General features: G+C 42.7%; 1 protein-coding gene across 16 annotated transcripts in view; it reads right to left on the bottom strand.

The window, feature by feature from the left end:
• KIF1A (kinesin family member 1A) overlaps positions 1-22,573 on the bottom strand; it is a 113,884-nt gene that overhangs the window by 75,081 nt on the left and 16,230 nt on the right. For all 16 annotated transcript variants that reach the window (XM_083443147.1, XM_083443156.1, XM_083443155.1 and 13 more), the window contains exons 3-8: positions 5,349-5,425; positions 4,028-4,207; positions 3,190-3,255; positions 1,838-2,016; positions 1,225-1,336; positions 41-118 (exon numbers count right to left, since the gene is read on the bottom strand). In XM_083443147.1, the coding sequence (XP_083299273.1) occupies positions 41-118; positions 1,225-1,336; positions 1,838-2,016; positions 3,190-3,255; positions 4,028-4,207; positions 5,349-5,425 (692 nt within the window). The remainder of the gene's footprint in view (positions 1-40; positions 119-1,224; positions 1,337-1,837; positions 2,017-3,189; positions 3,256-4,027; positions 4,208-5,348; positions 5,426-22,573) is intronic.

The following is a 22,573-nucleotide window of genomic DNA, read 5'->3' as shown; positions in this document are numbered from 1 at the left end:
CATGCATTCATTTCTAGTTTAATTTGGTCCCTTCTCTTACCTTCAGTCTTGTGCCTTTTGCTCCTGTGGAATCAGCTCGTTCACTCCCTGCAAGATCCACTAAGCTAATTTTGCTGACCTGAAATCAGAAAAACAGATGAGGAACTTGTTGCCTATGATATCTACCACCTGAACAGGAGGCCACCAAGATACTGACATATGCCACTTTTGAGTCTGATGCAAGAAAGGCACAAAAGAAATAGAACGCACAACCAAGATGATGTTTCATAACAAGGCACAACATTTTAGCAGCAAATGCTTTGTTCAAATGAAAGTGTTGGACTCATACCAACTCTTGCTTAGCATGGCACTAGAAGGGCCACATGCAGTCGAGATGTTGGAAGCTTTAAGAGTCTCATTCGGAAGGAAATCCTTCACTCCACTCATTGCACATGTGCTGACTAGAGAGGCTAAACTGATAACTGTTTCTGTGTTTTTTCCAATGTTTTTAAAAATTTAAACTTGTTCATTTCCTTTCTGTCAATAACAAAACTCAAGGCAATGTACAATAAAACAACCAAGAAACCATAACATCACAAGATGCTTGCCCAATTGGGCTCCCCATGACCACATTTGTCCCAACTCTGGCAGCAGTCCAGAGGATCCAGTATCCAGAGCATCCAGACCCATTAAAAGTGCATAGGCCTTAAGGCTAATAACCGTGATGGCTACATGGCACTTCCATAGTCAGAGCCAGCAGCAGAGGACTACTGCCATCAAGCTCTGCTGGTGGGCTTATTGGAAACATCTGGTTGCTGGGTTAGCCTGACCTTTGATATGATCCCACTCTTTTTACATTCCTAGTATCCATATATTTTGGTAGAAGTTCTGACAACACAAAGCTGGAGCATATTTTGATTATTATTTTTATTCCCAGACCCAAGTCTAATTCATTGGTGGATGGAGGGCTTTGCAAAGGAAATGTAAGGAAGATTAAAGAATAGCAGGTTCATCTTCTAAGCAATCCCATCAAGCTATCCTCACCTCATTTTCTTGTACAATGATGATCTTTGCCCCCATTCCATTGAGTCATGTTGTTTAGCTAAAGAGCCAGCTGAGGTCAGAGGCTGAGTCATGGCCGTGTAGTTATAACAAGGAAGGTGGCAGGAGGCTGGACCTATTCCACCCCTAACCTCTTGTGCTGCTGGCATGAACACCAACTTTTACTGGTCTGCCTACACTCACCTTCTCTGTGGTGATGTCAGTCTCTGCATCGTGCCGTTTCTGGGTGAAGATAATGTTGAAGACGGCATGTGAGCGGCTGCTGGTTTCATTCATATTGGTGGCAGCCACCGTCCTGTTGAGCAAGAACAACAGTGAAGTGTTAAATTTCTCTTTCTGATTAAGTTGGGAATCCAAGTTTCACCTTCTACTTGCAAAGATCCAATGCTATAAGGAGGTCTTTCTCCAAGGTCTCAAAAGCCTCATTCAACTGGGAAGCAAGGCTGACAAGGCAGGAATCCAGGCTGGTAATTAAGATTCTACACAGTGCTCAAGTGCTTAAGCAATTCTTTAAAACAGGGATGGGAAAGCTGTGAACCTCCCATCAGCTGCAGCCATCATTGTCAATGGTCAGAGATTTATAGTAGTTGTAGTCCAATGACATCTGGAGGGCCACGGGTTTGCTAGGGGGTCCTCGTGTCCCAGTACCATCAACTGTCCCCTTAGGCAATCTCAGCTCCCCAATACCCCCCCCCCTTACCACAAAGACCTCTGGTGAAAAGAGCTCTGAATAACAATTATATTCATGACTACATGGGAGAATGAGGTAGGCCTTCCTGCAGTTGTTGTTTTTTACCTGGCTTTGTTTCCAGAGTCCATTAGATCCTGGATGTCATTATAGGATGTGACAGCTAGTTTCGAGAGATCTTCGACGTATGGTCCAAGGAGTGGGTGCTCTCTCACCCTCAGGTTTCCTTTGTTCTTGGGGTTCAGGAGGTCACGCACACGCTCACAGTATATTTCCATGTAGCTCACCTGTGGGGCACAGTGTGCAGACAATGAGAATTATGCACTGAAAAATTGGATCTATTTGAACATAAGCACAGCTGCATAGGAGAGGGCACATCTTGTGGACACTACCTGATACACACATAGTGCAAGTTATCTCTTCAGAACACAATAAAACAAAACCCCTTTGACCTGAGCCTACAATATATTATTTCTAAACAGTGAGTTGGGGAGAAGTTCTTTGGGAAGACCTCACAAAGATCAAACGGGTTTAGGAACACAATTAAGCAGAATCCTGTACACGCTTATCTGAGAGTAAGGCCCACTGAACACAATGGGACATACTTCCAAATAATTAAGCACCTGATAGCTCTGTGTTCCACTGATAGCTCAAACTTTCTTTGGATTGCACTTTTTACCCAGTGCTCTCTTCACAAGCTTTTCAAACCCTGAAGACAGATGTGTAAAAAGAAATATGCACAGCAGACAGTGCTAACAGAAACACTGGAAGCAGATTTTCAAAAGGGAGCTGCTTTGTGAGCAGAGTTGCATATTATTCATCCGATAAGGGGAGGAGGGAGCACGGCTGTGCAGGATCATCAGGTTAACACTGAAAGCTGACTAAAGGCTTGTCCACACTGCTGCTTATCCAAGCAGTTTTGCATTTGCCCCACCATTTCCCCCTGGAAAACCTGCTGTTTAGCACTAAATCAGAACGGCAATCCACAGAAAACGCAACTGCCATTTGTTCCAGTTCAGTGCTAAACTACGAGCTTTCCTGGGGGAAAGCAGCAGGGCGAACGGAAGTGGGGCTGAACCCTAAGGCAGCTGCTGCCCACTAAATTTGTACCTAAAAGTAAACATGGTGAACCCCTAGGGTGGAGAGATAAAAAGAAGAAGACAAGGCTGCTTCACCTAACAGTTGTGTAGAAAAGGGAATTTCGTGTTAAAAAGCCATAGCTGCTGAAATCCTTTCTTCTAAACAACTATTAAAGGTCAGGAGTCTTGTCTTCTTTATTACCTGGTCACCCAAGAATTTAGTAGAACACTATTCTGTAACTTTTGTTGTTGTCAGTTCATAATCCAATGACTTTGTGTTTCCACACGCCGATACGACTTGCATTCATGCTCAGAGAACCCATCCTATATTCCATCTTGCCCCAAAGGAAGTATGGACTATGACCAAGTATCAGTTCTTACCTCCACTGAGTATGACATGTTGTCATTCGTTGTGTCATTGATTCGAGAGAAAAGATCCTCACAAAGCTGCATAACATCAGAAGGAAAGAAAAAGAGCTGCATTTATCCATGACAATAGTACCATTTACTCAGAATCTATCAATAATCTGGCAGCTGCCTAGATTTCTATCTAGATGTTTGTTGAACAAGAAAATCTACATCACTGGGATAGCTGGGATATAGCTAGGGTAGCTCCACATATAAGTTCATCGTTTCACTGAAACAAAGACAATTCTGGTAGCTTTAAATAAGTGTTAAGCTAAACCTCTTTTAAAGGTACAGGCCACAGGCAGGTAAGCCCTGCTTGTCCAGCCAGTAGGCCTGAGCGCCCTCTCATTTGCTCCTTCCTTCTAGGCTCTCACCCCCCCCCCCCGGCAATGGTTTACTTCAGCCAACTGATGGACAGAGGTGTCAACAGGGGCCCTTAGCCTTGTGCTGCTTTGCAAAATAATGAAATGTATCCTCCCTCCAGTGCCCATGCTCTCTCTTTCCCTCATGGTTCCCTGGGTTCCCTTATGGGTTGAATCAGTAGCCGCTGCCCTTCAGCTCAGTTATGGCCTCCCAGAGATATTATTTGTGTCCCCTTTAACTCACCTACCACTGGGTGGTACTACGTCTTTCCATTTTCTCAATGAGCCCATGGACTTCCACACTCTCTTTATTGCCGCTCACCAACTTAACTGTTCCACACATTCCTTACCTTTCTTATAGTTATTCACTTTCCAAATCCCACCCCAAACACCCCTTTCTTGGACCTGCTTGTTAGTTTCTAGCTGCATTCTCTTGTTGTTACAGTTACCTGGGGGATTATGCCTTGTTGGTCCTTCTCCTGTCTTCCCATCATAGTGTAGGACTTGCCAGCCCCAGTCTGGCCATAGGCAAATATGCAGACATTATAACCTTCAAAAGCATGCTGCAGCATCTCTTCTCCAATGTCCCGGTACACTTGCTTTTGAGAAGCATAGTTGATGTCTTCAGGCTATTAAGAAAAAGATGAGGGATACTGAGAAAGCATCAAAAGAGAAAAGAAGAGAACTTTTCTCCCCTTTCCATGGCATACTGTTCATTTATTTTTTAACCAAGAATTATACTAAAAACATGTCAGAATTAATACGACCTCACATTAGAGCAGTTCGATCAGAATATTTTTTGTGTGTGCTATTACTTCTGAGCAATTATGGAAGCAAAAATAAGAACTCAGGATGGAATTTGGAGCCTTCCAGCAGAGGAGGATCTTCTCAAATGATTTATTTCAAGGCTTAGAAGACATAATGCATAGCGCTATGTAGCCATTTGGAAAATGGCAACTCAAACTGCCCTGCAAAATTACGCAGCAAAGGGGCCTTGGGTATGAATGCCACTAAAGTGTACGGCATAATAATCATCCTATATTTGATCTATATTTGCAGTAATTGACCCACTGTTATGACATGGTGGGCCTCAGAAAGATTTCTATTAATGTTATATTTGTAATGTAACTGAAGTAATCACTGAGGCATTTGACTCCAGCTTACGTAATGTTGAACAGCACTATCCTGATGAATATCTCCAATGTCGCACTCAACACTTCCCTGTCTTTTGGAGCATATATTAGGCAGATAAAATAAAAAGGCCCATAAACCCAGCTGTGCAAATACAGAGAGCAGCTAAGTCACAGTTTCCCCACTATTTGTCCATGAATTGCTTGTGATTACTCCTCAAAATTATTTCTTGTTCAAAACCACTTACTGAATAATTGCCTTGAATTATTTTTAGACAAATATTTATTCAGGAGCATCTCACTATACAGTAACTTCAAAATCCAAGTCCAATGCTAAGCCAACTTAATAGTACAGTGGTACCTCTAGTTATGAACTTAATTCATTCTGGAGGTCCATTCTTAACCTGAAACTGTTCTTAACTAGAAGTGTGCTTTTGCTAATGGGGCCTCTCGCTGTCGCTGCGCCGCCAGCACACGATTTCTGTTCTCATCCAGGGGCAAAGTTCTCAACTCAAGGTAGCTCTTCCAGGTTAGTGGAGTTTGTAACCTGAAGCTTTTGTAACCTGAGGCATTTGTAACTTGAAGTACCACTGTATGCAAAAACAAATGCATCCCCAGCTGTAGTCTTGTGTCTACTTACTGTTGTGTGAGACCAATAGGAATAGTCGAAGCTGAAACTTTTTGGTGTCTCCTTGGGCTGCTTTGGATTAATGATAGCTAAGAAGAAACAGAGAAGGGGAAACCATGATATGATATGAACCCTCGGCAACCAGCATTTCTACATTTCAATAGAAGAATTGTTGCTTTGAGGCATCCAGGTCCCTAAAGCCATTCAATCCACTGATTTGGAGCACACATTCCACTTGCACTCACTATCAGGCAGCTCGTACGCCACATGTCCCCACAGATCGATCCCCCAATGGGCCAGGTTACATCAGACAGAGTCCTGCCCCTCTTGAAACATGTGAACTAGTCAGCTACACGCTGCAGGGCAGTGCCTTCAAGTACTAACTAGGCTTAAGAAATAGCTAGGGAAATACTCAAGCATAAGACTAGAGTCTCTTCTATCCTTGTACTCCTAATGTATTTGAGGAAGGGCCATAGCTCAGTGGGAGAGCACATCTTTTGCATGCAAAGGATCACAGCAGTCGCTGTGAGCTGCCCAAGAGAGGAGGCCGGCAGCAGCAGCCGTGGAGAGGCCACGGAGAGGCCATGGAATCTCTCTCGTGGCTGCTGTCATACTCCTCCCAGAGCTCAGTGGGGGAAGCAATGGCGGGGGCATTCCAGGATCAAATCAGAAGCTGGAATGAAGCATATAGTCCCCACAACACAGAGACATACATTCAACTATTATGTTCTGAAATTCTTCCATTCAGCGATATCCTCCCACAGAAGGCAGATACATTGATTGCTGGGCCATTAAAGCCATCTACAGCTGCTACGAGTTCTTGGATGATTTCTAATTATCTGTTTGGTTAGCAATGGGAATCATGACGCAGCCAATGCAGGTGGCTCTTCACATCCAAAGAGACTTTAGAATGATGTGATGACACACTGCAGGGAAATGCACATGAATGACATGACTACAGAAATAAGGCTGACTTCCTGGGTCTTTAGGCTGCCCATTCAATGGGAAAGACCTATGGGACCAGTTCCATCCATTTGCCCTTCTTTTTTATTCTCTCTCTCTCTCTCTCTCTCTCTCACACACACACACATTCCTGATGTGGGATCAGATCACATGCATAAGCTCCCACTGCATTAATATCCACAGCTCGATATAGTGTATTTATTTAGATTTTTTTTAATGTGGTGTTTTTCCAATGCATAAAACACAGCTTACATAAAAATACAAGAAAACTTGCTTAAAACAACAATGCAAATTGGAGGGGGTGGGGACAGTGATTTCATCCACTCAGTATGATCATAAACAGCCTACAAATGAGTCAGCAGCCAAATGCTACTCAGCATAGTTGGGTTTCATGTCCCTTGGGGAATGCAGAAAGGGAAGGAAGCAGCTCCTGACCTTGCAAGGGGGGCTATTTTTATTTAAATGGTTTCAGCAGAAGTTTCAAGAGCAGTTTACAAAAGCACGATAAAATACAAAGAAAGCATGAACAGCGCACTTTAAAAATCATTAATGCATTAGAATGCACATAAAAGCCTAGGGAAACAAATAAGGTTATTCCACAACCTTGAGGCATAATCTTTTTGATTAGAAGCCTGTGGGTAGGAACATTGCAGGTCCAGGCCCAGCACACAAACACCCGCATGCCAGCTGGGGGCGGGATGCATCACATGACGTGTAATATGGCGCATCATGTGATGTGCCCCCACAATGTGGGGGGCAAGTCAGCGCCTTTGGTAGGAACTCTGTATATTGTTTTCTACAGCTGTTCAGTGTAGGCACTACATCATAATCATGTTGTTGTTGTGTTGTTGTTGTTGCATGTGCATTAGACTTTCAGTTTCAGCGTGCTGCTTCCTATCATACATAGGAAGGAGTGTTTGTACATCCATCTGCGGTAACAGTATGCCTCCATTTACAGCAACCAAGTGCTTCTCTTTGGTGGTATGCTATGCAGCAACAAAATAGGCCTAAAACATTCAATGCAGTGCTGGCCTGAGTAGAGAGACATGGAATGAGTGTAGAGCAGAGCTTTGCCTTTGTAGCAAGCAGTGCTCTTAAGACCACAGAAGGGTCATTAACCATGAGTCTTGATGTAAGGGACTCAGAGGTAATTGATAAGCATAGCTGACAGCAAACATGGGAAGGTCAGTGGTTATGTGCATCAATTACTAGAGCTAGCTGCAGACACAGCTATGACGAGTCTCCCACACGTCAGAAACAGCAAGTGGCAGAGTGTCCTTAATGTGAGCCACTCACCCTTATTATTCAGCCAGAAAGCTATCATGACTCATATGTACAGCAACTAGCTAACCAGCCATCTAACACTTCCTTATAGACTATAGAGGCATGGCCCTTGAGTCAGAGAAGGCATGAGAGATGTCTGTCCCTCCCCAGCAACAATTCATTCCACTTTCTCCCAGAACTGTCTGCATTTTAGGGCGCATGGAACTCAATGAGACTAGCTTCTAAGCAGGAACACATAAGATTGCACTCTTTATTTTATTATTACTATTACTATTACTATTATTGGATTGCATCCAATGCTGCCATTCCACTTGCTCAATGCAACTTCCCCCTTCTCTCCTCTGCCCTGCAGCTCACTGTGCATCCTCAGAATCTGCTCTAGAGGTTGGGGATCCCTCAAAACTAGATTTGGCAGGGGCTTGGGGAGAGGAAAGCAACAGGGAAGTCCCACTGTGCACAGTGTTGGACACAACCCTAATTTTTAGTTGAGTTTTGTTATTAATCAATGAAACAAAAACAAACTACTATAAACTCTGAATGGAAAATGAAAGGAGTGGGTAAGCATTCATAGGTTGTGTTCATTTTCAGTTCACCGGGGGTGTCATAAAATGCTTTTACATTCAGCTAGGGATAGAATTAGGGACGTGGGTGGTGCTGTGGGTTAAACCACAGAGCCTCTTGGGCTTGCCGATCAGAAGGTTGGCGGTTCAAATCCTCGTGATGGGGTGAGCTCCTGTTGCTCGGCCCCTGCTCCTGCCAACCTAGCAGTTCGAAAGCACGTCAAAGCTTTCGAAGCTAAATAAATAGATAAAAAGTAGATAAATAGGTACCGCTCCAGCGGGAAGGTAAACGGTGTTTCCTTGTGCTGCTCTGGTTCGCTAGAAGCAGCTTAGTCATGCTGGCCACATGACCCGGAAGCTGTACACCGGCTCCCTCGGCCAATAAAGAGAGATGAGCGCCACAACCCCAGAGTCGGTCACGACTGGACCTGATGGTCAGGGGTCCCTTTACCTTTACCTTTAGGGATAGAATTCAGTATAGGTTTGGCATCAGTTGGTGGGGTGGGGTGAGGTGGCATGGCTCACCCAGCTTGCCAACATGGAGGTTGCTGCTGGTAAACATGAGGGAGAGGGATTAGGTGGAGGCATTGGAGCCACCTCCTGGAAGTCAAGGTCACTTTGGCCACGCCAATAAAATATTTGAGGGGGCCACCCCTCCCAAGTTGCTGGGCATTGCCATTCAAATGGTGTGTATGTGCCACATCTTGTGATCAATTATGTAGGGCAAGGCCTACCTTCCCACCCCACCCCCCATTTTATTCAAGTTGGCACCTCTGTGTGGAAGGGCGTTTGGTGTGGTGCGGGCACAGTAGTGGAGCCAATCCAATGCTCCTGCCCCTGCGCCCGTACCATGCCAGCTTCCTTGCTATCTTGCCCATCACCTTCTCAGATCTCTGCATTGGGATGCCATGTGAAAGAGGGCTCCCTGTCCTGCTCAGCCCCACCAACAGCTGCTTCTTCCCATATAGTTCAGTAAGTATAATATTGCACTCTTAGACAAATGTATAAATTATATATTTTCTGGAGTCCTTACTATCCATTTATTCTGAATTTTAAAAATACATACAGTATGTGTGGAAATACAGGCAACCACCCCACCCCCATTTAAGCAGAGGTTATGTTCCAAGACAACATGCATTTAAGTGAAATTGTGTGTGTGTATTTGAAACACCACTGAAAACGCCTGAAAACACCCTGTACCGCCGCCACCCCACCCCTTTTTGATGTTTTTGTGATGTTTTGGGTCACTCCCAAGTTCGAAGTGATGGGGGGTCACACACATATTGAACATTTGTAAATGGGGGGTTACCTGTACTATAGTTCTGAATCCATACATTTCTAATTTCTTAAAGACTTGCTGTGTTCCATAAATGGGGGGCGGGGACATGCTCTCTCTCTCTTTTTTAAAATGCAGTGGTTGAGATTGACTTTCGGCAAAGGATACAAACTTCTAAAGAGAGTGATAATTGCTTTTCACCCTCCCACGTTGCAGAGCTATCATACAAATGTTTCACCACTCAGTACCAAACTCAGTATAGAAAGGGTTGAGAATTTATCCCAAATTATCGCTATAACACTGTAACCCTGCAAACTGTCCCATGAACCAGAAGGGGTATTCTGTCCATTGCGGGCAATTTTGAAGTGACCACACTTTCAATTTTTAGGACACCGCTTCTGCTGCCAAGGAGGCGGCATTCCAGCATGCAGTGTTGCCATTTGTCTTCCTTGCTCCTGGGTGGAGAAGCCAAGCGAGCAGCAACTCTTGGAAGAGTGCCCCGACGCCCACCTTATTTGGTGAGAGCCAGGGAGCAGCAGCAGAAGTGAGGTGCAGTGGTTGAAGCCAGGAGGCAGCGATTCCCATTTTGCCTCAGGTGGCGAAATGGGATGGGCTGCCCCTGAGACCATGGGTAATTGTGGCCAAGCTATCTAAATTCAAGTAAAGTCACAGCTGGCATAAAAGTCAAAGCTGATAAAAGGCACTTGAAGCTACAGAGAGGCTACCTAAGTCTTTAATTAATGATGGTGCAGGATAAATAAGCAGTTCCAGACTGCAAACTTGATGCTTTAGGGAGAGTCCAACCACATCTAGAACAGACTGAGCATTGTTCGGTTGATAAACCAAAAGTACCTCCATCTTGTCTGGATTGACATAAGTTTATTCATCTTCATCCAGTTTCTTGCCGCACCCAAGTACTGGTTCAGAACAGCCATTTAGTAAAGTGGTATGGAAAAGAAATAAAGATTCAATCCAGATAGACTGCGTTGTAGCTTCCATAGCCACACTTCTACAGTACATTGTCAGGCAGTAGAGAGACAGAGCTCATTTTTTTTGTTTTATTTTGTTGCCGCTGATGAATAGAGCATCAAGCAAAGTGCTTAGGTTGCAGGAACAATCATAGCTTATAGTGGCAGAACATATGGTTCCATGTTCAATCCATGGGAAATCTCCAATCAAACTGACTTTGATAACAAAACTGGAAAAGCAAAATAGGAATGGGTTTGGTACAAGGAAACCATCTCATTATAAGAGTCTGGATCAACTGGACTATACTTCTGATGACCCTTCCAGACTTTTGATTCTAACCAAGCCAAAGAACAAGGATTTCACTTCAGTGTCATTTAAAATCCAAGTGCAACAAACATATACTTTTGAATTCTGTACCACACTTCTCCTCTGATGTGGAGAATGTTACCATGGCAATCCAAGAACTGAGACTGGCTTGCTCTGTCACTGTTCCTTAATTGTTTATTGCATTTTAAAATAAGAGACAGCAAACAGAGGCACAAACACAGAATAATGGCAAACCTTAAAATAGCAAATCTATAAGTTTAGGCGTCATTCAAATGACCTTTCAGAAGAAGAAGATGGTGCTAAGTGAAGAATTAGCAGGCAGCTGATGCGCCATGCAAATAAAAGAGGCTCAACTCTGCCAAGAGGAGGTTCTTTTATTGCAGAAGGGAATCAAAAAAAGTAAGTGACGCAGAAGAAGGCATGGAAGGGTGGCAACAAATTACAGCAAAAGATGGAAAAGACTGGGAGTGTGTATACATTAGTGGTTAAAAATGCAGCAACATTGTTTTCCTCCACTGTGTGCTGAGATGCATTACATGTTGCTGTACCTGCCTCACAGTGATAAAATATGACACACAAAATATATAGGGAGAACAAAAGACTGCATCAAGGATATGCGGTGTTTGATGTAGAGAATTCAATGGAACTGTGACAAGGGGAAATGTTGCAGAAAGAATCAAAATAAATAAGGTGGGTATCTAGCAGCAACCTTAGTCATGGTGTATGCTATTTGCTTACACACTGATCTTGTGTGCATTGCTTTTTTAATAATAATAATAATAATAATAATAATAATAATAATAATAATAATCAAACAAACAAACCTGGGCCAGTTAAGCTAACATGTATTTCCTATGAAGGAACAATGCATGAGATTTTCTAAAAGCTCCCAGGTGCACCATATTTAAATGCTTGAATCTAATGAGTCACTTAATTCTTTGCACATCTGCCCTGCAGGAAGCAGTCTTCTCACCCATGCAGTGGTGCTAGCAAATTAACTGTACCTATAACAGTATGTTGTTTGTACAGTAGTCCGGAGGGAATGAACCCCACACAATATTTCTGATGTCTTTATTCATCCTGGATCCTAAATTAATGATAAGCCTTCCTGCAAAGAGTGGCAGTTGCTAGGGAGACTGCCTAGGGATATAAAGTTGGTAGGTGTAGCCATCAAAAGCAAAGGCAGCGCAAGCCATGGAATAACTGAACAACATGCAAATCAATGCAGAAATAAACACAGAGCAAGCAGGGTGATGCCTTTACAAGATCAAATGACTCTCAAAATGCCATAAGTGGACTGTTCAGTTAAAACTCCTTCCGGCCTTGAAAAACAAATTCATGACTTTACTTTTATTCTGACCGGTTTTTTGCTTAAGTGTTCAATATTCAGTATTATAGCCAATCATTCCCCTACACTTTTAACAGCACAATTCTATACATGTCTGCCCAAGTGAGTTAACCACAAGGAAAGTGGATATAGGATTGCAGCCTAAACATATTTTTTAACACTTATCTCAGTATTTTTTTACAACAGTTCTGTTAGGCAGAGGAAGCTAAGAAGCAGAGACGCACCTGAGGCCATTGATTAGCATCATCCCAGGTAGGGAAAGCAAAGCATAACAAAATGAATTATCTTACATTTTTGTGCGGATTATTTGAATGCAAATATTAAAATATATTCACTTTATATTTGTTGTAGCACTGAGAACAAGAAGGGGACAAGGACTTCTAGACAGGGGGAGATGGCAACTTTTGAGAATCCTAACAAGATAGACAAGTACAGGGAGAAGAAAGGCTGCAGTAAAAGGCCAATCTGCATCTTCATAACTCTGATGCATAAACTATGCATCATAGTGTGTTCCTTTGTGTCACAGCTGATGCAATTCTCTGTTTTGCACAAATTGGTCCCTTAGTGCCAGATTACATTCAACCTTTGCCCCATAAGCCTGCTGAGTACATGGACCCAGAAAAAGGCTTCATTCCCTTTGTAATTCAGAGGGCTGAAAATCATGTCCATACACAGCTAACAATGGGCATTTCATTTTTAAGAGAAAATTTTTAAACCAACAAAGCAGACAACGCCCCATCTCTTCACCAGAGGTTTTACAGCCAACGTCTCAAGACTCATATGTCTTTGTCTGTTGTGGCAGCCTCTTGAGATTCCACCTAGCCCTGCTCTACTTTAAGCAGGTCTATGGCAAATACACAAGCCTTTGCTATTAAATAATGCACGGAGCTTTGTGAATTTGCTTACACTTTTCTGATTTTGTGCACTGAATTCCATATATGCCAACTGTTTTATTGTGTAATGAATTTTTGCTTGTTCTGAGTCTTTTGTTCTCTTTCATTAATGACCCTCCCCTGCCCTGCCCCCTAAAAATCAAGTGCTGCGGGGAAATATTTACAATTTTACAAGCCTTTATTGTTTTCTATTTTAGCTGAATTTTCTTCCTAAACTAAAAAAAGCACCAAAACCGTTTAAGCTCTCCCTCTAGAACAGAGGATTACCAGTCTGCCTGGTTGAATTAGTTGCCCTCTGTTGCTCCTTCTCCAACCATACTATATCATTTTAAAGATAGAGAGAGAGAAACTGAATACTGTGACTGAAAGAACACTACAGCTAGTTCCATGTTAAAGCCATGCTAAATGAGGCTTTATTATTATTATTATTATTATTATTATTATTATTATTATTATTATTATTATACCGCCCTTCATCACAAGATCTCAGGGCAGTTCACAGTATAAAAATACAAGGTAAAAACACAAGTAAATAGTTAAAATAAAAATAATACAATAACCCCCCTCCCACAAACAAATTTAGTAGGCTGTAGAATATTCATCAGCCTTATAAAACAAAAAATTACAAATTAACATACAACACTTAAGAACAATTTAAAACAACTCCACCCCGCTAAATAAACAACACCCATCCAAGTTAAAAGCCCATCCCCATTAAAACCATAATTTTAGCACAAGGTGGCTGGTACTTGGTCTGTACCCTCATTCCACCCTTGAAGCACCTCCCCCAAAGAGATGACCTCCCCCCTTTGGTGTCTCCCCTTCAGGAGTGGCCTCTCTGAGGGCGGGGGCGCGCCTCCCTCCCAGGACAGGCAGGCTTTATAGAGCTGTTCCAGCAACTGGTGCACACCTAGCTGGGGCAGCAGGTGTTTCAAATGCTCCCTGCCTGGCCAGGGTGCTGGTCCCTGCCCTACCCACACAGTTTCATCAAACAGCAGCTCTCCATGCTTTTTTAAAAAAACCAAACAAACACAGAGATGAGTTTCAAAACCTTATTGTGATGCGGCACGTGGGTTTGCAGTTCAAGAACTCACCAGGGAGTGCCCAAACCCATGGGTGGTAAAGTAGCACATTGAATCTCAGCCTTTTATTTGGATTTCAGCCTCAACTGTGAATGTGAATTATATAATGGAATAATGATCTTCAGTGTCTTGTTTTCAGTGCCTTCCATAATCATTTTCTTTTAAAAAAATATAAACGGGGCATGTGCCCCAGCAAAGCTCAGAAGATAAGAGCTGGTATCTTTCCAAGGATTCATTTGAGCATCTGAATCACTGTACAGCTGAAGTTGAAAGCCCACATACACAAAAAGGAGCACATGCCCAGGATATTAGTATGAAGAAATCAAGAGAAGATGAACAGGACAAATTCAGAAATAGTCTCTGATTTATAATATTCCCAGAAATACCATTAAGGGTCTCAGCTGTTCTCCACAAAGCAGCCAGCAGTTCTGCTTGATTGAAGCAGTGGGAAACAGTACATTCATACAACAAATCAGCTAATTACCAAAATGTCAGCAATTGCGTGCTTTATGCAGATGGTCTCCAGCAGAGCTTCCCAGAGAGCTATTTCAAGATAGCCCATAACTCAGGGCTAACATAAAGTAAAAGACACACACATCTATATGCCAGTACCAAACAGCATATTTAAGCCGCAACAGTATCACTCCCCCTAATAGTGAAGTCAAATGGTGAGTACCAACAGGATTGTAGCAAAAATAGAACTCTTGGAAAACAAAATGGAGTATTAGCATACTTGGGGAAACCTCAAGGTTTGCCAAAATACAATTTATTTTAATGAAGGGCTGAAAAATCTGAAACAAGCCGAAGCATGCTCAGGATTTAGATTCTACATTATGGAGTGTCTGTTGGAAAAGAAGATGGGAAATCAGGGATGAGGAGTGAAATGCCATTTGTGGTGGGAACTACTAACTGGCCTTTTGTTTCAAGAAGAAGAAGAAGAAGAAGAAGAAGAAGAAGAAGAAGAAGAAGAAGAAGAGTTTGGATTTGATATCCCACTTTGGATTTGGAGTTTGGATTTGATATCCCACTTTATCACTACCCGAAGGAATCTCAAAGCGGCTAACATTCTCCTATCCCTTCCTCCCCCACAACAAACACTCTGTGAGGTGAGTGGGACTGAGAGACTTCAGAGAAGTGTGACTGGCCCAAGGTCACCCAGCAGCTGCATGTGGAGGAGCAGCAACGCAAACCCGGTTCCCCAGATTATAAGACTACCGCTCTTAACCACTATACCTTACTGGAATAGCCCTAATAATTAAGACCCATTGTCTCTGGATAGATTGTATAAGATTTGAAAAGGATATCCAGGTGATATTTACTTAAGGGTAAGATATAAAAGAGGGCTATTCATTATTTGTATAAATGTATATATAATAAAAAGGGAAGGCTGTTGTCATACAACAGTTTGCTTTGTCACCAACGGGCAGTGCTATGAACTACAGCATGATAGCAGCCTTCAGAAAATTGCTGGGGAGGATAAGAAGAGCACTGAGTTGTGAGACAGAGGAGGGCAGCACAGGTGAGCCATGGAAGAACAATTGTAGGGGAAAGGGGAGTCGGTTGGCAAGCTCTAAGGGGAGGTTTGGTTATCTCTAAGGAAAAGGGTGGGTTTGGCAAAGTGTATGGGAAGGAGGTTGGTGGGGTGAGGATAGGTGAGGTTGGCAAGAGGAATGAAGTGAGCAGGGGCCCAGCCTCTAGTACTTATATTATTTGTGTAGAAAGGGGAAATGCAGCAGGTGCCATTTTCCTCACATTTGTGTGACAAGTGGTGGTTGTCAAATTCTCTCTCTCTCTCTTTCACACACACACACACACACACACTACATCCATGAGGTACAGGGCCCCTGTCTTCCTTTGCATCTGTTCACCCTACTTAGAGGTAGCATCTAGATGTCTTTGGCAGTGTGCTGCTTCTTGGCCTGTGTCCTGATCCAAACCTCTTTCAAGTCTTGAAGCAAATCCAGCACAGCTCACTAGAAATCAAAAGCTGCTTCCTTCTCTGATTGTTGTTGTAAATGGCACTCTCACAAACCACCCATTGAAATAGAGTGTGTTTTCAGCATCTCTTCAAAAGCTAAATCATTAAACGATGGAGGGGGTACCAGCATGTTTAGTATTAAGCACTTTGGAGAGCTTTAGTGAAGCAGATCCTAAATTAATGTGGATTATTTTGTGATTTCTTTTTTTAAAAAATGTAGCCTTATATTGACATTTTTCTCCAAGTGATATAAGGAGGAAGTGAGACAGCCAAGTGAGCAGAGCCTCATTTTCCCACTTGGCTGTGTGCTCAGCTGTGCCCTTTGTTACTGAGCAGCATCACCCAATATTTCAGATATGAAGCCACTAGGATAGTATCTCATAGAGACTAGCAAACAAGAAAATGTTACAGCTGTTGAAAGACCCTTAGGCATGATCTCTGTAGCAAATCTACACATTCAAGAAAATAACAGGTGGATACAAACTAATGAACAGCTAATATAGAGACCCCTTCTAAAATTGGTGACAAGCCTATCATATATGTACTAAATGAATGTGGATTGCTTTGAGGATGTTAAAAACCAAATTTGAAAAGTATAGATTAGGGGTAAGGATTTTATAACCTCCCTTCCTCCAAAGGAGCCCAGGGCAGCAATAAATAAGAGATAAAACACTCTCTCTCTCTCTCTCTCTCTCTCTCTCTCTCTCTGTACATATTTAAAACACCTAAAAAATAATTCCAATACAGATGCAGACTAAGAAAAGCCTCAGTTTCATAAGTGTTTGGTAGATGCAATAATGGAATACTGATTGGTAGTTTTTGCAAAATATGCTGTAAAATGTAAAATGAATCATAGGAAGAGAAGAAGGGAAGTCATTGATATCTTAAGGATGTAAAATGACTATCTGAAATTGTAAAACAGAAATTTTAATAATATATATATATATATATATAGAGAGAGAGAGAGAGAGAGAGAGAAGTCTCAGCTTCAAAGCAGCACCCTGTGAAAGGTCAGTGTTTGGCACCCCTGCACCTCTCGCCTTTCGTTTTGCCCAGTTCACTATGTCATAGTTGTGATACCCTGTGGCACCCAGTGCGATGGAACCAGTCGTGCTGCTTTAAATCTGCCTCTGTTTAAAAGTTTTATTGAAAGAGAAATCTATCTTCAGAAATGGCACCTATCTAATATCCAAGGGCAGGGAATTTCAAAGAGCAGGTGCCACAACACTAAAGGCCCAATTCCTACGTTGTGTAGAATGGCGATAACTGTAGGAGGCCCTCACCTGAAGAGCACAGTCATCAATGGAACAAGTCCCATTATTCTTGACCATTGGCCATACTGACGGTAGTGGAACCCAATAACATCTGTTGGACCCTAGGTTCCCCATCTCCAACATAGAAACAGGTATTTAGGGTCAAGAAATTGAAAATACCAAGTGGTTAACAATTTTCCACTTACCAATGTGATGCATATATTCCATGAACCATCAAACCAGGCCAGTGATGTGGAAAAGGACATAATTGTACTTGTTCTGAATTTCTTTAAAAGTTTATCTACCTGTGTAGTCTATTTGAATTCTTGTATATTTCAGATTGATGGATATTTGTGACATTGGACCATCACATAGCTACATTTTTCTTATTTGAGAAAAGTACATTTTTAAAGGCTTCTGGCATGCACATTTTAAGATAGATGCACATATACTTTGGAAGTCAAGTATAATTCCCCAAACTACCACACATACCCCAAAATACCACATACTCTGCCCAGACTCATGCTAACACCCTTGTTGCAAACCTGCATACATCTAACTCTGGTGTGTTGTTCTTTTCTTTCCAGTAGCTATAAATGCTGCAATACATGTTTGAATTTATTCTAGTTTTAAGGAAAGATAGCAGTGGCTGATTTGGTGTGGTGGGGGGACTGTAAATTAAATGTTCTTTTCACTCTGGGAGTAGAAGCACAAAGTGTATCTGATAAAAATCACTACATATAACTGGCTTAGCACTGCACATATTGTAACAAATTTGCTGTCCAGTGACTATGAATGGCAGTGACTATGAATGGATGTGCTTTTGCCTTCAAGTAACTATAAATTGGAGTACAGAATTTTTGTTGTTTTTTTAATGTATTTCTTATTAAAGATTTATTGGTTTACAAAAGTATATGCAATGTCTCTACTTTCAAGTTACATTTTCCACATGTCAGTTTCATTTGTTGAGACATTAGTGTTACATTAGGAAGAAAAGGGGGGAAGTGGTGGAAAGGGCCATGATGGGTGGGACTGGGGTCAGGTGGCTATATTTCTATTTTACTTAATATATGCATGGGGTTTTGTGTCAGCATCGTTTGTGCAGGTTCTCTTTGCTATTCACTTGTGTTTCTTTGCTGGCGAGAGAAGTTGGGGTTGGCCTAGGCTGTGGTTGCTTGTTTGTGATTGGCTGTGGTGAACTTTGTTTTCATGTGTGAGTGGGGTAGGTGGGTGTTTTTGAATCATGTTAGCCATATTGATTTATATGCTGTTGGTGGATTCTTGTCGTTGTCTTGTTGGGCTGTGTAAGTGATAAAGGGGAGCCATAGCAGGGTGAAGGCATCTTCCTCTATTTGTCCCCATGTCAGTTTCAGTTTATTGGTTAATTTTTATAGTAAGGCTGTTTCCCATACTATTTTGGTACAGGTCTCTCCAGTGTCTGGTTATGATGTTTCTGGCTGCTGAGAATAGGTGAGTTATGAGTTCTTTGTGATGTGAGTGTCTTGGAAGATGTTTAGTAGGGCCAGTTCTGGGGTGATTTCTAATACTTCCTTAGTTATTTTATATTTGACAGAAACGTTTTAAGGTGTCCTAGTGGCTACAGATGGTCTCCTAAATGGATAATTCACTTGCAGGACTGGATCTGACAGACTGTGAGAAACAGAGGGTGGTATGTAGCTAAAAAGTGGACTAACAAAAGGATTAGCACTAGTGCAGCAGGATTGTCTCCTCTCCCCCGCCCCCCATGCATGCCCTATTCCATCCTCATATCTGCTCCCCAAAACAGATTTGGGGGTGGGGGGGGGGAAGAGGAGGAATGGAACATTCGTCAGCACACATTGTATACAACCCTGGGTAATTTTGAAAACACAGAACCAACTCAGGTATGGTGGGATCTTTATTTACATGTCCACCTCATTCACATACAAAATAGCATGGTAGTGGAAGATCTTAGCTTCACAATAAAAGGAGTGTGGGTAGAGAAATGCTGAACCAACTCCCATCCCACACCTAACCTCCCCTTCATTCCGACACTCCAGCCATTTTTCTCTGCTCAGTTAGAGCCAGAATTGAGAAAAGTAGCTGGAGCAACCAACTGCAGGAATGCTAATGTGCCTCTGGAAGTAATGCAATGCTTCTTTTTTCCTCTCAGGGAAGGCACAGCATACACCAGAAAGAGACAGCCCCATGTAAAAAACAAAAACAAAAGATGGACTGGGGGATGGAGGAAATTAAGACTGATTCTTGAAGCTGTTTGAAAAGGCTGAATTGTAGTGTCCATTCCAGAAGTAACAGAGAAGAGTGAAGTTGCAGGGACACTGTGGTTGGTCGGTTGGTTGATGAGCTCTAGGGAGGGCGATTGTTCAATAGAAACAAAAGTGATGCTGGGAACCAACATTCTGCATCTGAAGCCAAGAGGCAGAGCAACAGAAATGCAAAAGTATTTACACTTTCCTTTTACTAGTTGAACCAGGCCATGGAAATAACAGGGTATTCATGAAGAAGAAGAAGAAGAAGAAGAAGAAGAAGAAGAAGAAGAAGAAGAGGCACACTTTTTAACAACAACAACAAAAGGTGCCGGTACTGCGTACCCTTGAGTACCTCCTGGGGAGCACTGGTTGGAAGAAACTGTGGCTGTGAAGTAACCTACTTATTTGATGGATTTAAAGGGGCAGAACTAACTTCTGGATTGTTGTGACATGGTCGCTCTATCCACAGTATCAAAAGAAAATACTTGTGGTCTGTGCTAGTGTGAGCCAACAACAATATTGGTCGGCTCCTTTTCCTGCTCACTGAGCAGAACACCTAGAATTCTGCTCAGTACAGCAGTTGGGGAAGTTGGCAGGTGGAAAGACCAAAGGAGCAGCTCAGATGGGGGAGAAATCACAGTTGACACATGTGCAGCTCAATCAGAAGTTTTTAAAAAGGCAGAGCAAATATCTGGATTGTCATGAGACAACCAAAACTGCATGTTCAGTGACGTGAAATGGACTCTGCATGTAAACAAATACAACAACAGTACAAAAGGAATTTGTGATGGGTTTGCATAAAGAAAGCAAGGGTTCCTTATGCTGGGACAGGAACCTTGTGGTGTCATTCTAGAAGATGTTGCGTGCAAGACTTAGGTATTCCAAGACATAAGTTGGTGTCACAAAATACATGAAGATCCCCAAGTGGAGTCTACTTGAAACTCACCAACATGGGACAACAGTTTCCTCCATTTCCAGTAGGAGTATTTTGAGTGCCATAGACCTTTCTCTATTATGGCCCATACTCAGTTACATCTCAGCTTAAAAACTTCGTAAATAACGCTTTAGGGGGACAGGGCAGCTAAAGTGCCCACTTGCCTATAGATGTGCACTGTTCACCACTTCTATGCATGTCCACTTTATGCTCAAGTTAAGCCATCAGTACACCAAGCCCCAACTCTTCAATGACATTTTCTGTACCCATCCATATTTCTTTATTTGCCTTCCTCAATCAAAAAATAAGAGGATTGAGCAATGTGTTGTTTGTAAATCTGTCAATGTTTGTTTCTTTAAAGTAGAACTGAAGCAGTGCCTGGGTAAAGAATCACAGTGCATGGGGATGCTTATCCTTTCCCCCCACAGGGAAGGGACAGTTAACCCTTCCATTCCCTGGCATGTTCCTGGGGAAAAACTGTCTCACCTCTGTGCTGAAAACAGCAAAGGGGGGAAATCTCTCACTGATGCCAATTAAGTATAGTTTGTTTCTTATCCATATCTGTAGCATGGGGATAATTTTTTTTCCAGGGTCCTGGTGGTGGAGGAAAATATTAATCCTCTCCCCTCAGCATGCTGTTGTCCTAATCCTGATCAGACTTCCTGCGCTTGTTTTGTTTTGGTCCTGGCACTTTCCCTAGGAAAACCCTCATTTTACCACTGAATTGGAGCAAATGGCAACCTGCAGAAAATCTTATTGTCATTTGCTCTGATTCAGTGGTTAAACATGGCTTTTCCCAGGGAAAGCACCAGGGGGGTGGGGGTGGAATATTCTTGTAGCTTTAAAGCGTTGACCTGTGCCTCAAAACATGACACAAAAGAAATCTGGGTGAGCCCTTGGTATATGTATGTATGTATGTATGTATGTGTGGGTGGGTATACACACACACACACACACACACACACACACATATACACACACCTTGAGGCATTTGACATCAAGTGTTGTTAGGCCTGAAGCAAACAGAACTGCTGAGCTGTTTGGAGTCCTTCAGTTCAGTGAGACTCAAAAAGGGAAAAAAGGGGAAAGAACCAGCATTCATGTCCAGCTGAGGGGATTAGCTACTCATTTTGCTGCTTTGGTCTTCAATCACTGCTTTTGTCTTCTGGGCAATAGAAACCTCACTGTCAGCAGGTCTCTGGGTCATTGGCTCTAGGGTCACTGTAGGCTTCTATTAGCATGGAAACACCAACAGCAGCAGCACTGTTCAGAAAATAAGATATGCCCTTAAGAGGCTCTTTGGGAGGGCAAGAGCCTCGCAGCTCCCCGGTTCCTTCCTACTTGTTGTTTTATATTTGAATGTCTGTAAGAGCAGAACAGCGCATCACAAATAAAACACAGGGCTCCTATTTCTCATGTTTTCCTCATAAGGCAAATGCAGGTGTAAGGGGGCACCTCTGGGGAGAACTGGAAAGGGATCAAAGCCTTAGTCAAGGTCATTGCTAGGCACTTATAATACTCAGGGTGCAGGCCCATGACACAAATCTACATATGCTTTATATGTAAAGATGCACATTTTCAACCAGCTTTCAGGGACAATTCATTAAGGGCACGTTAATTAAGGTGGTGGGTGAAGTCTCACTGGCAGTGGCGTAGCGTGGGGGGTGCAGGGGGGGCCGGCCGCACCGGGCGCAACATCTGGGGGTTAGGGTTAGGGGCGCAAATCCACGGGTTAGGGGGCGCAAATCCATGGGTTAGGGGGCGCAAATTACTTGCCTTGCCCCGGGTGCTGACAACCCACGCTACGCCACTGCTCACTGGTACTGTGTATTGCAGTATACCCAGCTGCCCTGCTAACAAAGCTTTTTTTTTTTTTTTTTTAATCAAAAACGTTTTCAGAAGTAAAAAAAGGGCAAGAGTTGCTGGCCTTGTAGAAGAAAACCCACCACTCAGATCCCATGGGTAACACCTTCCAAAAAATGTCTTTCCACCACCAAGCCACTTTTGCCGCTGTTTGGTTCTAGATCTACATTTGTAAGATAAATGCAACTTCAGAACCATGGTGAAGATAAAGCGATTTAGGCTGCAGTCCTAACCTCACTTACCTCAGACAAAACCCCA

This window comes from Podarcis tiliguerta (genome assembly GCF_965153285.1).
Source record: "Podarcis tiliguerta genome assembly, chromosome: 5".
Taxonomy (NCBI): Eukaryota; Metazoa; Chordata; class Lepidosauria; order Squamata; family Lacertidae; genus Podarcis; species Podarcis tiliguerta.
Note: the sequence above shows the minus strand (reverse complement) of the source record. Positions and strands in the feature narration are given on the sequence as shown.